This window comes from Staurois parvus, unplaced genomic scaffold, assembly GCF_062004578.1.
Source record: "Staurois parvus isolate SC_StPar_1 unplaced genomic scaffold, SC_StPar_1.0 ptg000299l, whole genome shotgun sequence".
Taxonomy (NCBI): domain Eukaryota; kingdom Metazoa; phylum Chordata; class Amphibia; order Anura; family Ranidae; genus Staurois; species Staurois parvus.
The window spans coordinates 2,821,418-2,839,301 of record NW_028318095.1 but is presented as its reverse complement, the minus strand read 5'-3'; the positions used below and the strand labels follow the sequence as shown (position 1 = coordinate 2,839,301).

The 17,884-nt window shown below is 38.4% G+C and overlaps 1 protein-coding gene across 3 annotated transcripts in view; it reads left to right on the top strand.

Moving 5' to 3' along the window:
- Nucleotides 1-17,884, top strand: part of ROBO1 (roundabout guidance receptor 1) — a 1,375,987-nt gene that overhangs the window by 1,247,792 nt on the left and 110,311 nt on the right. For all 3 annotated transcript variants that reach the window (XM_089682911.1, XM_089682910.1, XM_089682909.1), the window contains 6 exons: nt 4,627-4,751; nt 8,896-9,067; nt 13,971-14,176; nt 15,654-15,735; nt 17,428-17,596; nt 17,682-17,848. In XM_089682911.1, the coding sequence (XP_089539037.1) occupies nt 4,627-4,751; nt 8,896-9,067; nt 13,971-14,176; nt 15,654-15,735; nt 17,428-17,596; nt 17,682-17,848 (921 nt within the window). The remainder of the gene's footprint in view (nt 1-4,626; nt 4,752-8,895; nt 9,068-13,970; nt 14,177-15,653; nt 15,736-17,427; nt 17,597-17,681; nt 17,849-17,884) is intronic.

Below are 17,884 nucleotides of genomic sequence, written 5' to 3'. Positions count from 1 at the left end.
TCCCAGCCATTTAAGGGGTTTCAGACACCAGGAAGTGGGGTGGGGTTTTAGGGTCATGTGACCACTGTGATTCACTGTCACGGTGGTCACATGATTGGAAAAGGTCCCGAAAGCAAGGGAAAATTGGGACCTTTCCGTGAGACACCGACATATGTGCTGGGAGTGCACAGGACATATATGTTTTCAAATGGTACGCAAGTATGCGCCCGCTTGGCGTCAAGGCCCAGCCGCCAAGAGGCCGCATATTTGTGCATGCTTAGCGTCAAGGGGTTAATATACATTTCAGACTTGTTTTCAAACATTTTAAGTCTACAACTTCCATTGAAATAATACCTTGTGAACTTGCCAAGAAGGTCCTTATTCAGGCACTTCCTGTTATGGGGTGACAACTGTCTCCCATTAGTACTTCGACTTTACCACTTGCACACCGGTGCTGGCACACATTGTCCAGGCATGGTTTATCATTGTCAATATCAGTTAAATAGTCCACAGCAATGAAGTATAGGCAATGATGAATCATGTGCATGTAGACCTTACCAGATTCAGGTGATAACATTTTACTTTTTGTTTTTGTTTGTTGCCAATAAGCATGTTTTAGCTGGACCAGGGAAAAAAATAGGTTCCCAAAAATGCAATGGGAGCTTCTTCTAGTCTACTATGTAACCTTTGCAGTGAGTGGAGGTGTCTGAGCAGTCACATACCAAGGGAAGTTCCCATGTACTGGACTGTAGATTAGCTACTTCTGCAAGCAGTTAAATTTTAACTTTGGATATTTTTGTTTTTGTATTGTATGATAATACTTTATGCAGTTTTACATTTAAAACACCATTCTAATTTTTAATGTGTCCATAGTACTTGAAATAGTCTTAGTGATACTTGAACACAACTGTAAATTCTGCGTAGAATGCAAATATGTATTCTGGCCTGAAGAATCCCTTGGTGCCTCCAGTTTTTGCTTTGCTGAGGGAAAGTTAAATAGCATAGAGACATATGATTCCACATGGGTGGGCATCAAAGCTGATTTACAGAGAAATTTACTTTGGGATTTAAAACAGCCATAATGGCTGTGACTAAGTTCTCCTGGCTGGTTCCTTGTTCCACTGTGCTGCTAATTTTCCATGACTATATACTGTGTGTGCGAATCATTTTCCCCTTCCATGTAATCTCTCATCATAAACTGTCATCTCTTACTGGGCTGTTACTAAGTAGGCAAAACTTCTCTCCTATAAGCACTGTTTGCATTTAAGTGAACCACAAAAACCTAACCCAAACATATTTCAACAAAAAAAAAGCAAACTTACTTGGGGTTATAACCTCACTGGCTGTTTATGGAATCTTCATACCTCTAACAGGCAAAACATGTAGAAGAATTAAAAATAAAAATTTAAGAGCTGCATGTCAGTGTTCAGGAGGTGATGCAGGACCCAATTACAGCACACCTCTCATTCATTTTCAATAATCTCAAAGCCCAACTTCAACAAAAGTGAAAATTCTCCCTTGCAGTGCAAGGGTTACCTGCCCATTTAGTCTAGGGGTGAGTAAAAGCATTTTACCTACTGGTCCCTCCACTTACCCAAAAGGGGGTACCCCCCCCCCATGCTCCAGTGATAGACATTTCCTTTGGCATCCTCACACCCACTGCAAGGCTATGGACCCTGCAGTGGTCTAGATGAGGTCAGGACCTGAGAGTGCTGGAGCATGGGGGAGAAGTTACTGCAGTGGCCGATCTTGCAGCTCAGAGAAGTGGAGAATTGGGTAAGTAAATCTACATTTCCTTGCTCCATAGACTTAAACAAGCAATTAAGCTTTGTAGTGCGGGCACAGCTCCACTGCAAGGGATAATTTACAAGTTAACAAATTGTTCTGATTGACAACACAGTAATTCATTTTGTGTAGTCAGACTCCAACACCAGCCAAAGATATTAGTTTCAGATATAATAGAGGAGGCAATTTTTAATTGCTGTTTATATCCTTGATCAGGAGAACCACCCTCACCTCCTGTTTTGGATGGATCTCAGACAGAAAAAGAAAGTGAGGAAAAATCTCCTCAATGGGGACACTGATAGCAGTCAATATATCTTTTTTACTTTAGTTGGATGAGTCAGGGATAGAAGGTCTTTCAATTTGTTTCCCATAGAGATTTTATTAAAGTTTTATGACATACAGAAAATATATACAGTATGTCCCACAGTGACAGTCATATACAGTGAGCAATGAGAAGAAAGAAGGAAACAGAACCTCTCTTAGATTTTTATGGATTTTAACATGGTACACATTACACAAAAGAGCACCTAGGTGGGATGCAGGTTCCCCCATTAGAGACTACATCTGAACTACTGAGGCACAGACACTACATAACTCAGCACTGAAACAGCGGTTAATAGAAAAGGTGCTGAATGGACATTCAGAGTGCTATAGGCAACTGGGGAATTGCAGTTCCCGCCATTGCACCAAGGTGGAAAAGTAAGGACCAGAATGAGGAAATACAGAACAAGGGAGAAGGAGAATGAGGATAGCGAAAAGGGATGGTGGATTGAATCCGATTGCTCATATCTACTGCGTCATAATGAACCCTTCAACTCAAATTGAAAGATTGGAGAAGAGAAAAGTTTAACAAATTCAATCCATAGTCTCCATATTGCAACAAAGTTCTGACAGCAGTCATTGTAATTGAGAGGTTAGTTTATCCATTCTCATAAAATTATTAAGTTCAGCAACCCTTTCCCTAGTGTAACAGTGGGCAACCTCCAGTGTCTAGGGATCAGTGCTTCGCCACCAGAAAAGAAAAAACAGAGAAGACCTTCCTCTGCCAGGTCTTTATTGATGTCTATGTCCTCATTGACACTGAATTCCTGTAGAGCTGATGGGTATCAAAATAGGAAGTAAGTGACAATGTTCACAGTGAGGACTCATTTAACAGTAAACCGACTCATTTTTAAGTTCTAACTGATGCCCATAACTTATGCACTGTTCTAATGTACAAATGTTAGTTTCGGGAAGAATTTGGCTTCAAAGTAAGATATAGAGACCTGCAGATCATTCACACAGATAGATTAGAAAAGGTTCCTATTTGATTGTTTATGGATGCAGAAAGTATGTCTCTTTTTTTTGGATAGAGTAGAAATTTGCTGAAACATCGAGCATTTCATCCCCAGGTGCAGCTGTAGATTTCCATAAACATATAACATATGGTTCCCAACACATCCTGTTTACTCTTAGATGAAGTGACCATACAAACCGTATAAACCAGCATAAGAGGAACAAGCTGGTAGAGCTGCTTGAGCTGACAATACAACTTTGTTCAAGTTGTTCTCAAGCTCCAAGCTTCATCTTAGGGCTCATTCTCACCAGATGTGTTGTCGGGCATTTTCCTGTATTTTCTGTTATTTGAGTCTGTTTCACCCAATGCGTGATGCTTCATACTGCAGTGTATGGGCTTTGACTTGCAGTTTGTTGCTCAACTGCGGTATTACAAAAAAGTGTCACTGCAGAGTGACTGTGTTGTCATGTGAACAAGCCCTAAAGGTAATCCTACTACAGAGACCTCTGTATTTATAAAACTATACTATTAGGCATTCTATGCAAATTGTTGTCAACGCATTGAGCAAACATCCTCTGCTATATAAAGATTTGTTTTCATTTTGTATATACCTCTAATATGATATCTGCCTAGGGAAATCATTTTTCAGCCAATTAAAGCAACCTTGATATTTGTCCTGTTGGCCAACTTTGCTTTTGGCCCCTAGCAGTTGCGTGAGCTGCTATCATTGCAGTCAAAGTCTTTTCAGAGAGACCTTGTGACCAACTTAAAAAATTGCAGGTAATAGCACAGAGGGGGTCAAGTATTTTATATGCTTACTTGCATCATTTTTTTCTTTTCATAAACAATTTGTAATTGACTTGCAATGCAACATGCCTGCAAATCTGATCAGAAGTGTCAGTTCCTTAGCAGAGCCCCCTCTCTCCCCTTACATGTCATAGCTCTCTCATCTTCTGGGAACATCTGATTACTGTATGTGCTGTCCCAGCATCTTTACCCCTTCTTTCACCCCTGTATATAACCTTTTATGTAGCTGCCAGGGTAGGAGCGAAGGGGAATATTACATGTAGCTTAAGTGACAGCTCTGAGTCTCCAGGGGCTGCTGACATCACATCCAAGATGACAGCTTCCAGAGGCAGATTTAAGGCTTTTGGATATATAGTCAAGGGAGGTTTTACAGGTAATTAATACGCCTAAAATATGTTAAATGCAATGTTAATGAAAAATGTTGAAATGAACAGTCTGGTGACCCTGTCCCTTTAAACTAGTAAAATCAGACAAAATCAGAAAGTAGTAAATTAATCCCACACTATGCCAGACAGATACATTGTCTTAAGCAGCCAAAATGAATTTAGAGATGTATTATATATGTATGTATACTAGTATAATTAGGACTTGCAGAAATCCACGGGGGAAGACAGATTCTTTATGAACTGATAGTTGACAGAGGATCACCTTGTCAGTCCTTGGAGATATTACATTTCATAAAATTCCAAGATTTCAACAAATGAGGAAGGAGAGGCCCATTCTGTCTCACACTGGATAATGAAAATGTTGTGAGAGCTTAAATATATTGTCTTTTTTAGAACCTCCAAATTTCGTAGTAAAGCCTCGTGATCACGTTGTGGCTTTGGGACGTACAGTCACATTCCAGTGCGAAGCAACAGGAAATCCACAGCCAGCCATCTTTTGGCAGAAGGAGGGTAGCCAGGTACTGTACTGTACATTTTTATTTTCCCTTGCCAGTTTACATATAAACATATTTAATGATATGCAGGTAATAAATGCCCCAATGAATGCATTGATTCTCTGTAGGTGAGCCATCAAGCATGTTCATTCAGTGCTGCAGCTGAAAGGCTGACACAGATGAGCAGCTTGCTAAATTTGGTTATCAAGATGGCTTCCATTGAGCTAAGGAATCTGCATAAACCATTAACAGCAGCAGATCAATTTATGATGTGACAGGTACAATTTATTGTGCATTCAAAGTGTGTGTTATTCTGAGATAAACAAGGGCTTGATTACATCAGTTAAAGGTCATCCATTTATCATACAGCTTCCAACAGGGTTTCATTATATCAGTGAGTTTCATACAGTTGCCTGCTAATAGTTTGGCTTTCAAATTGGAGTAAAGCAAGTATATAACAGAAAAAATAGGCATGATAGAGGTAATGTTAAATTTAATCCCCAAAACGTAAATTGTGATGAATTTAAGAATGTATACAGTGGTAAAGTGCTCAAAATCTTTGTGTTTTGTTTGGCTTTTAATGATTTTGGACCACTTAATGTAGGACTGTAGTCAGGCACACTGTCTGCATTCAGGACTACTCACCATCCCCTGGAGGAGCAGTATGGTAAGTATAGTACCTTATTCATGATCCTCAATGCAAAATGAACTGTTAATCTTTTTAGTGGAGAGGGGGACCCATTGCATGGGTAAGGCAGCCCATAGATGAGGCATTTTTTTTTTTTGTTCAGCAGCTTGAATGAAAAATTTACTTGATTTCCCCATCTACACACTTGATACAGAATATGCTCATCAGCATTGCTGGCTGTAGCTTGTGCCACTGTACAAGAGAACATTTTCCAACAGGTTGGTCGTACACAAGTCGATCAATAGTACAATATGAGTACAACCAGCCTGCCCATACATGGATCAAAATTTGCCCAGTGCCTGCTGAAATTGCTTTAATTTATGTATAGCCAGTTTTAGATTATTCCTGTGTATTGTTTGGATTGTGTTTGTACAATTTTTTTGTGAGTTTTCTGACCATCCACAAGTTACATCTTCTATTGTCCATCACTGCTCCATTGTCTGTAACCTGGACTGTGTTTGTCTACACCTGACCTGGTCATTAGTATGCAGACTATTAAACTGTCATTTGGTTTGGCCATTTGTCTGAGGACTTAAACTGAAGTCTGTGACACCCTATATAACTTTTGAAAGTGGCATGACAGTACTGAATCTCAGGGCCAGATTAAATAGAAAGTTGGGCCATAAAAACAGTAGTAACACGTTGACCTAAAAAATATAGACAGGTGTGCCTTATTGCATCCATCATCTCTCTTGTTTAGTTTCTGTTCATTAAAAAGAAGATATTGATTATTATTATTATTATCAAAAACAACATAAACAAGCACTAATGATTTTTACTGCTGTGGGTACCATAAAATTTAAAATAATTCAGTGTTTTAAAAAATCCCAATTTTGACTGATTTCATCTGTAGAAAATGAAGACTCTGTGAGGTTGGACTAACTTAATTGCTTCTGTTATTTGGTATATTATTATTGTCTTAGCTGTAATGCCAGTATATCTATACTGACAGAGATAATAGAGGAGGTACGGTTATTAGAAACATAATGCGGTCATAGTGACAGACCTTGCTGGCATCTTACATGGGTATTTCAGGAGATATGGTGCAATCTATTGCATTATTGAATAATTTTACATGTAATTAAAATGAGGGTTGCTGTTAACAGGAAAATGGTGATAGACAGCCACTAAACATGCTTCATATCTATGTTTCTTTATATTGATGGTGATTTACAAGGAAAATGAGGTATATGTGTTTATAGCAACCAGTCACATGGGTGCCAAGACAAAATCCTGGCTAATAAAGGTAACAAAACATTCTCCTTTATCCCATTGTTTATAAACCAGCAAAGGCAATAAGCAATCTACAAAGGATAGTAACTCCAAGATTCCAATCAGCACCCTTATCTCTCTTAGTTATTATCCAATCAGAAATCATTCTTCTAAATACAATAGACCAATATCTTATGGTTGCTGCATGGTACCCTATTCACATTTCATCATTTTCCTGCCTTCTTAAAAACTGACTTTGCACAATAGAAGTTGATTTCTGGCATTCAGATCAAAGGAACGTCAAAGTGCTATCAATACAAAGCAATCAAAATCTAGCTTTCATTCATCCAGTACTAGTTAGTAAATACAACTGTTGCTATGGGAATTGACTATTCTGCTTTTATTCCAGTTATTTTCAGCTTAAGAACATATACGTAGATTATGGATTCAGATACACATCCAACATTCAACATGCCAATTGATTTTCCATTTATTGTGATGCAAAACAAACTTTTTCCCAGTGGAAAACTGTACTTAGCTAAATACTTTGCACCTAATATTCCCCTTGTGTTCAAGGCCCAAACCAGTTACAATGATCAAATGTGAACCCTTTTGTCACTCACGTACAGTTGCAAGAAAAAGTATGTGAACCCCTTGGGATTAAGTGGAGTTTTGCATGAATTGGGCATAAAATGTGCTCTGAACGTCATCTAAGTCACAACAATAGAAGAACACAGTCTGCTGAACATAATACTACACAAACATTAGATGTTGCCATGGTTTAATTGCACATAACATGTAAACATTCACAGTGCAACGTAACACATATGTTTGGTGGCAAAGAGGTGCTAATATGCTGCACTTATGCATCCATGAGTAGCAAAGCTTTCTGTGCTGAGAGTGTGCTCACTGCAAGCTCCCACCAAAGTGACAAAGCTGTCAAAGACAGCTCTCTGTCTCTACTAATTATCAGGAGCCCACAGGACAGAACCTAATCATGTGACCACTGTGACAGCAGATCACAGTGGTCATATGATTGAGTGATCCTTCCTGCCCGAATGTAAAGATACTGTTAAAGGGACATTGGGCATGTGAGAAAACAGGTTAATAAGGGAAAATTATAATAATATGCTGTTAATTCCATTCTAAAAGTATATTTAAAGCCAACACTTTTGTAATTTGTTTTGACTAGAGTTGGGAAGGATTAAAATCTGTTTTAGTTTTCTGCCAACTTTATCTCATTGGGGAGATTTATCTTCATTTCTTGCCCAGGAGTTACAATAGTAAGTGAGAGAAAATCTCTCCAAAGTGAAAGAAAGCTCACTTGGACAATTGTCACCAGAACAGAGCTTCCAGCTTGAAGATTTCCCCTTTATTCCTGTTTTGCTTCATCACTGTATCCAAATACTAAAACAAAAATCTTCAAATACACTTTATGAGACATTTACCAAAGAGCAGGTAAATCTTACAGGTGCATGTGTATTAAAAGCCAGAGATTGATTCACCACCAGTGAATGTTTGGCAAAAGTCACATTCATGCCTTACCAATATTACCCGAAGTGCTTGTGACTCTATTTTATATTCAGCCATTCATTCTGTGTAGCTGGCTGGTTGTCTAGTTAAAACCTCTTCATCTCTGGTATCTTTTCTAAATGTCCCTAAATCTGCTAAAGTGTGTTCACTGGTTCAAGCACCATATTTTTTTTAAAACCATGAGAACCCTGGCTACACACATAGATATTGAGCATAGTAGAGATGTTGCACAGCACAAGATCACGTATTAAGAGGCTGCCATTGGACCTAGAAACCCCATGGGGAGCTGTCAGTCAGACTGCACTGGATTTTATAAAATTAAAAAATATATCAACTGAGTGAATATTCTTACCTTGCTGCACTAAGGTCAGACTGGATCCAAATTAGGACTCCATCTGCATGGAGTTTGCTTGTTCTTCCTGTGCTTGCGTGGGTTTCCTTCCATATTCCATTGCATCCTGGTAGGTTGTTTAACTCCTTTCTAAACAGGCCCCAATATTTGTATGTGAGATAGGGACTGTAGATTGTAAACTCCTTGAAGGCAGAGACTGCTGTGGATGTACAATATATAAAGCACTGCATATATTAACAGTGCTATATAAATACCTGTAAAAAATAAAAAAATAAACATTAGCACAACTGTAATGTGTTCTGAATTGCATTAGCAGTTTGCTACCTGATTTACATGGTGTTACTTATTGTATTAATATGTCTTAATGTGCCTTTGTTTTTTAGAATCTGCTCTTCTCCTACCAGCCTCCACAGTCATCTAGCCGATTCTCGGTGTCTCAAACTGGTGACCTTACAATTGTAAATGTCCAGAAGTCCGATGTTGGCTACTACATCTGCCAAACTCTCAATGTGGCTGGCAGCATCACAACAAAAGCTTATTTGGAGGTTACGGATGGTAAAGTACAAACAGTTTACAATTCAGTCATTTCCAAGGGCACACAATTCCCTTATCTTTGAGATCCTTTCTCGCCCAAAAAAAAAGGGAGTTGTTCCAAGAATCTCCTTGTTTTACAACTTTGTATGAGGAACATGCTTCTAATTAGCACTGCTTGGGCTCTCTAATTGGCTGTCAGTGCCAGAAGTGGTTTCTCTGGTTCCCCAAAGTGTGTAGTTGGAGCCTGGGGTGCAACGTTTGTAAAGCCACATTACTGATATTCTGGAAACATCAGCTCTGGAAAGAATTATCCTTTTGTGATAAAATAGTTTATTGATCTTATATGAAATACATTTTGGGATGGATTGCAGCATAGTTTGAATGCCAGCAGAATCCATTCCTCATATAAGTCACACTGTGGTTTTGGCATTGCTCAGTTATGGATGAAATCAATAGAGGAAAGCATAAAAAAGCCTCCAGGCAAGTTTCGGTGAGCCATAGAGACACGAGTACTGGTTTAACCTGTAGCGATTAAAAGCAAAGGGAATGAGGAATTTGCAAAGCCATAATGAAATATTTTTCAGTATAATAACTTCACTTCAGCTTTGACCACTCCATGTATTGACCCCAAGGGGTAGTGCCCTGGATCACACTGGAAATCCACAAAGTCCAAGCAATGGGTATTTGTGGATACCTACAGGTCTGGTCTTGGTACACAAAACTTGTTAAAGAATTAAGCAGTGTCATTTATTGATGTAATGCTTATGTAGGTTCTGCCTTTAAAAATCAGTCTATAGACTATGATGTAGTTATTTCGGTAACCACAGCCATCTTTTATGTCCAGGTGCCTTAAAGAAGAATTCCATGAATTCTTCTGTGCCTGCACTGCATGGGTTAAAGCAGAGTTCCACTCATCCTGTTAAAAAATAAAAGTCAGCATCTACAAAAACTGTAGCTGCTGACTTTTAAAAAACAGCCACTTACCTGTCCCTCGGTCTCATGGTGTGTCCCCCGCAGCCCGTTTCACCTGCCATTCTGGATTCCTGAAGGCCGGCATCTTCAGCGTGGGCACCCAGTTGTGATTGCTTGCTGCTTCACAGCCGGGTACTCACTGTGCATGCATTAGTAGCGCTGCGCTTCATGAATGGTCCTGTAGTTTTCTGGGACCTGTCATGTGTCCCAGAAGACTACGGGGAGGGAAGGAGGGAGGACTTCCGTTTCCGATCGCCTAGGCGGTCTGACCGCAATTGGGAGCTGGTACCTGTCAAATTCGGGTACGTGCTTCCCCCCGCCCCCCAAAGGTGCCAATCCTTAATGGGGAGCAGTCCTTAAAGCGGAACTTCCCCTTTTGGGTGGAGCTCTGCTTTAACTGCTCAATTTTGTCTATTATGAGGAAAGCGGAGATATACTTACCTAGTCCACCGATCCTCAGAGTGCAAGACCGGTCCCTGTCAATCCTGGCCTCCCCCGCACACTACCAGTCTTGTGAGTGGACTGTTCCTGACATCATCATGCCCATACACTGGCTCTGAATGTAAAGACGGCATGAACAGTCCACCGCTGGATATGGGAGAGTGCTGTTTTCTGGAGGATTGGGCAAGTATAGCCTTTCAGTGTGCCCCTGGACAAAAGGAGCAGTTAACCCATACAAAGCGGACACAGCCCCACTACATGGGAGAAAAACATATTTAATGGGATTCTGCTTTAAAATGTAGTTTCACTTTTGCAGTCAATTTTGAGAACCCTGTTATATTTGTGTTATGTATTCTAATTTACACAACATATATAAAAATAATAAAAATGTATTGTATATATGTCTTACCTTTCTAGTTGTTTCTTTGGAGCGGACCTTTGGGCAGCCTGCATGCTAATTTGAAAAGTTTCATAGTGAAAGTGTAGGGACCAAATAGGGGCAGGCTGAGTGTCCTCTCATTGACATACAATGCAGAACCCAAGCCCTGAGATTGTTAACCCTTTGTTAAAACAGACAATGCTCAATTCTAGTTTACAACTGGTAAAGGGACAGTGAGCCAGATTTGAAAGTTATCTACAGAGTTGCATTCTGCTTTGATTTGTGCTAGTAGAGCTAGGTTATTCACAAATAAAAATGAAGCTATACAATGTTTAAACAATTACCGGTATATCTTTTTATTTTATAACTTTTTTTAATTAAAACTGCTTATTAAATATGTTTCTCTGCTTCCAGTTACATAACATATCTTGCTTTTTGGCCTGAGTCACCATGACAGTACTGAGGGATAACAGAATTTTCCAGAGCTCATAGGCCCACAAATTTTGGGTGGCTATGCCTGTATGCAGTTTGCTTAGTCCTTTTCTTTAGGGCTCTTCCATAGGGGTGGCCAGAAGGTGGTAAAAGCAGGTGGTTGAGTTGTGGTTTTTCTTGCCTCCCCAACTGCCCAGCTAAATTTTAACATTCCCATCAGATGGAGGTGTACACATGCCACAAATACTGTGCTTTTTGCAGCCACAGCTATTTTAACTGCAGAATTTGACTTGGTGGCATTAAGGTTAATGGCAATGAGCTGCAGCCGCAAGTCAGTTTCAGTGTGGAATTTTAACAAAAATCCTTCTTGGGATTTAAAGTACAAAAAACAAAAAAAACAAACATTCTGTCAGGATCTATGTGAAAAATGACGGTATCTCCCTAAATATAATTAAATAACAAAGTATACCCAATAGCATAAATATCACCTTTACCCTAAAAGTGTAAAAATCTATAATTAATCATATGCTACCTATACCATATAGAATAATAAAGAATTGTGTAGTCAAAATAAAAATATCTCAAAAAGTGTCCATAAACAACAATACACCAAAAAGGCACTAATTAATATCAGTGTATAAACATATACTAGTGTCCTTCAAAAAATAATAAAGTCACATAGCGGTATTTCAAAATCCTGCTGTTAAAGCCTTCCACATGATTCCCACAATCAAAATAGAACCTCAAAAAAAAAGAAAATTTACATAGTGCGTTATCCCTAATAAACCAATATAACCAATACAAAAAAAATATAAATAAAATAAAACTTGTGCAAATCACACGTGATCACTGGCATTGAAAAATTGGTGAATAGATTTGTCAGCGGTGACAGTGAATCACTCTCAGTGCAAAATAAACAACCAACAACAAGTGTCAATAATAGTGAACACTTCCAATGTGTAAGGAGTGAATACCCTTACTAAATGGAATTAATAATCACACCTTAGCAGACCATCAGGATAAGGTACAATTCCAAAGAATACACTCCACAGAAGAGATCTTTTTAGGATGTCATCACAGTCTTACGCATAAATCTCCCTGTTGTCATCTGGGTAAAGCAAGCCTGTGTACTCCTTACTCCTTCTAATACCAAGCTCCACCGATACATAACATACATGGAACAAAATATAGTGTAATACTGCAATACACCATTAAAACCATACTTTATTAATGTTCTTACATTGTTACAGTCTTTAAAAATGCCATTTCACAAACATTTCAAATTTCTGGGAAGTCCTGGTATCATCCATGAGTGTTTGAAAGGATTTTCCAATAACCAAGATGGCCGCTCCATCACTTCTGGTTCCGTGTACGTCTGACGTCACTTCCCTTGCGCGTTTCGTCATCGGACTTAGTCCCTTATCACTAAGTCCATGACTTTATTATTTTTTTGAAGGACACTTGTATATGTTTATACACTGATCTTAATTAGTGACTTTTTGGTGTATTGTTGTTTATGGACACTTTTTGAGATATTTTTATTTTGACTACACAATTTTTTATTATTTTATATGGTATAGGTAGCATATGATTAATTATAGATTCTGTCAGGATCACTTCCTGGCAGACACTGCTGTACCACCGCAGATTACTTTTCAGAGGGAAATAGACACTGTTGCCCATGTAAAAAAGTCCTAACAAAGGAATGGGATATTAAATAAAACCCTAAGCAGAACACACATTGTAAGAAAATTTTATAAGGAATATTAAAAAAAAAAATTCTCAATCAATGCCCCTCCACAACATATATAAGGCTAATCTGGGATTAAAATCAGGAGGAGGCCTATCACAAGTTTTAAAAGGTCAAGTACAGAAAAAAAAATCTCTGTAAAAATGACTCTAACAAATGACCTTACAAAGTACTGATTAATAAACAATTTCATCTTTCCCTATGCTAACGCCCCCAGCCCTTTCCTCTAATATGTCTTTCTGGATTATGTATTCACATCATACTTTGCTGTCAATCCTATTAAGTGCACCTGTTCTTTGAAAACTCAAAACCTTACTCTATCCATTTAAATCTCAATTCTATCCTTAAACCATTAAAGCAAAAATAACAGACTTAAGTAAATTGAGGATGTACTTTTCAAGGTTCTTAATATTCAGAAAAAAGTTGTTGCCAAATGTGAATTCAAGATGGTCACCTAAAGATTCAGAATGTATTTGGGAAGCGTGTTGATGTTCTTTTCTGGCTTGCCATGCAAACATCTGTTTTTACACTAGTATAAAAGCTGATAAACCGATCTTTCCAAAGTGAACTAATGTTTTTCTTTCACCCCAGTGTGTCATTTTTGTGGATGAGAACAGCGTAACTCTATATTTTACCACTCAGCACTTTCAGCTATTAAATCATTGGAAGTGAATTCAGAATTCCTCTTCCATTTCTGATTCTTTTTTTTCTTTGCCTGAATAATGCCAGCAAGTCCTGAACATCTTTTCCTTCAAACAAGAGATACAGTTTCAGTATTCTGTGTCGTGCTTATCATGAAAATTTCCCTTGAATAATGTATGATTCCTGGTTTAATTACTTGCTTAATTATCTTTAGCTTGTTTTGAAGCCTACAGCAACTACTGTTGCTTGATGGATTAGAAAATTGCTTCCAGTTGCAGACATCTATTTCCTGTTGTTTACTTTGGCAGTGGTGGCTGACCGTCCTCCTCCAGTTATCCGCCAAGGTCCTCAGAACCAGACAGTAGCTGTAGATGGCACTTTAATCTTGGATTGCATAGCTACCGGAGTTCCAGTTCCCACAATTCACTGGAGGAAAGATGGCATCCTGATAACAGCTCAGGACTCACGTATTAAACTGATGGACAGTGGAGCATTGCAGATCCGTTATGCTAAGGTACGTTAGAAGTATAAAGTCACTTAAACATTGTTGGGCCTATTTGCTAAAAGAGCAATGTTACATAGACAGAGATATTGCAGTTGATTTCCTAAAGGAGTAGGAAATGTTCAACTTAGAAGGTGCCATTAAAAAAAGAAACTTAATGTGACACTAAACAAGATCCTTAAGCTCGTTGAACACTATATATACATATACATACATATATATATATATGTATATGTCTGCTTTAACACAATGCAACATTACTCTTAAAAACGTGTTAAATGGACTGACTGTTTAAAGTAAAACTGCTGAAACATGCCCATGTAAGGCAGGCCATATGCTATGCAATTTTATTTGCCCATGATTTCCCAATCAACACAGTCAATGCTGATGGGGGGAATCCTTCCTGCAGTGCTATTGTGTTCTGCCAACAAGGAGCCTTTCTTTCAGCAGCACACAATGATTAGTGTTGCTGGCTATAGGATTAATCCAACAGAAGTTCCTGCTCTCTAACTGCCAGTTAATTACTAGTATATAGACATAGATCTGTGAGTTTTTAATTCGTTAAGGGCTTTTCACACAAATACACCACTTCATGACAACAAATATTGCCAGTTTTACCATTAGCTATGGCTTCATTAAGTAGGTCTCCCCCCACTTACCATGTGAAAAGAGTTTCACCAGAAGAAGTAAGGGAAAATCTCCAACAAAGCATGGGCTGTAATAAAGAGGGGTTCTAGCCTTCTACTATAATTAAAAAGCAAATATTATTTTTGTCTGTATTAAAAGTGTGTGTGAGGCAAAAACTCCCTAATGAAGCTGCAGATAGCAGTAAAAAATTCAACAGGTGTTTTAATCCATTCCCATTCTATCATATCTATCTGAACTAATACATATTTTTTGGCTTGACATACAGCTTTAAATAATAAACACATTTAATACTGGGCACTAATAAGATACCAGTATTAACTATATCTGCCTTATACTTTGTATAATATATTCTGCCCAGTCTTACTTAATCAGAAATGTGCTGTATTTTATTTCTTAGTATTTATTTACTGCACTTCTGTTTTTGTGCCGGCTGTAATACCCACAGAATGTATTGTTAGCAGCACAATGTTGATATTGCTGGAACGAATGCACAAACAAAATAAAACAAAATGATGTATTCTGTGGCTTAAATGCCAGCTAGCGATTGTCATAATCCTGCACTCGTTCCACTTCTGTCCTTTGACATGAATTTACTTTCAGCAAATATTTGCATGTGTAATTGTGTAATTAGACTGATAGAGGTTATTATTAATTCTGCTCGACAAATAAAGTAATGTATTTTGCCACTTCTTTGAAGTCATGAAACAAATTGGCTCCCAGGAACAGCTAATAGCTCTCCAACCAAAGCCAAGCGCATCCTCTGTTAGATGGAACAGTAATTGGTTTTCCATCCCAGTGCATTTCTGACCGCCCAAATACTAATTTCAAGCTTTCTTTTCAGCTAAGTGACACAGGCCGCTACACCTGCACTGCATCCACTCCAAGCGGGGAAGCCAGTTGGAGTGCATACATCGAGATTCAAGGTAGCAAATACCAATAAAAATATTTAATTGTCTCTTTGTTTTTGTATTGCAGATTTGTCAGAAACTTATATTCTTCTTTCTCCATTATTTAATAGCCTAGTGCAGAGTCTTGGTCTGTAGAAAATTAACAGACAATGTAAAATTTTAGATTTCTTTTGATGTTGAATAACCTAAAAACTAGAGATTGCCAGATATTTTCTTGGGAAAATGTTGAGTATTTATTTGACTGTTGTTAAATAGGACCAGGGCTTGATACTTAAACTTAATACTTGATACTTGAATGCCAATACCCACGTTGATACCTAACTGTTGGTGATGGCATTGCACTTTTCACTGATTATTTCCTGCACTCTGTAGGTGGAAAAACCTGCTCAGTATCTTGGACTGTTGGTCAGAAATAGCTCAATTGCCACCAGTGAGGCTCAAGGATAGAAACAGGATATAGATGTAGAAAAAGGAGGAGAAAAATCCAGAGGAGGAGACTACTCTTCCAATATGTATGGACTTTATTTGCACACCACAAGACACTATTATGTAAAATCAAAGTAATTTTTTTACAATACAACAACACATATTAAAAAAGGGAAAAACACATATCCAGAGGATTATATCCTGGAACAAAAAAAACATACAAATACCCTCTACTGGATTGGTATGTTAAATAGACTGAACTCCTCTGCACACATATGTACAGTATTCAATATATAATGGACAGGCAGGCTGCCTGTATACATACAGTATGTTATATTATACATATTATACATATGTGTGCATAGGAGTTCAGTCTAGCTAATATACCAATCCAGCAGAGCAGGGGTCAGCAACCAGTAGATCGTGATCTACCAGTAGATCTTGGCCAAGTGATCATGGTCAGGGCTTGCTGACCCACCATCCCAGAGCATCAAACAGAGTGCAATGCAATTGGAGCTGTAGTGAGGGAGCAAGAGCCACATAAGTTGATGTCTCCTCTGTATTGCTGGCTCCTATGCCCTGTCATGTTTGGGGGGTGTAGAACCTGCCAAGCTTGACCCATTCAAGTGAATGAAATCGCTCTGCAAGTGCCCTACAACCTTGTGCGGTACAGCAAGGCAGCTCATACATGAGATCTGTATATAGGACTTCCTTTTTTTTACATACTGTATTAGTGGCCGGCTGTGGCCCAATAATAAATACCCCAAGCCAACCAGCATACTTTTTTGGATATGTGGTCACAGTAATAGCAGTCAACTGGCCATAGTTAAAAAGCTATGTGTAAATGAAACTTTTATCTGTATATATTTTTCTCATCCTGACTTCCTCTCTCTCTCACTTTTGGCAGTGAAAAGTAATGTTCGCTGAGTTTTTGTTAGAGTAATATAAAAATAGGATGTGGAACTTGTAAAATTTTTTATAGGTCAAACATCAAAAGATGTACTTTTTAATATCTTTGCCATATTTTATATGTTAAATTAAAACACTGAAGAGTCTTTTTGTGTATATATGGTACTGGAATAAAGCCTTACCTCTTGTGAAAAAAAGAACAAGATCACATTCTGCTTAGACTAAAAAAAATGAAAGAACAGATGATGTTAACAAAACCTCATCTTGTATAGCAGAAAACTTCTCTAATGAAGAAGAATAAAATACCAGTTATGGTTAAATAAATTATAAATTTTTGATGTTGTTCATTTCAAGTTTTGCTTTCTTTTCTAGAATTTGGTGTTCCGGTACAACCTCCACGAGCTACTGACCCCAACCTCATTCCAAGTGCCCCCTCCAAACCTGAAGTTACAGATGTCAGCAGGAACACGGTGACCCTTTCTTGGCAACCAAACTTGAATTCTGGTGCAACACCAACATCATATATCATAGAAGCTTTCAGGTAGGACAGAAGATGCATGGACAGCATTGTTGACCAAGTCTTTTCATATGCTCCTTGCTATACGTGATTACTTTTCTCATTTCAGTCATGCATCTGGGAGCAGCTGGCAGACAGTGGCCGAAAATGTCAGGACTGAAAAGTTTGCTGTTAAGGGGCTAAAGCCCACTGCAATCTACCTCTTCCTTGTGAGGGCAGCGAATGCCTATGGACTGAGTGATCCAAGTCCAATATCAGATCCTGTAAAAACACAAGGTAAGCTACAGTAACAAGTCACTTGGGTAGATAACC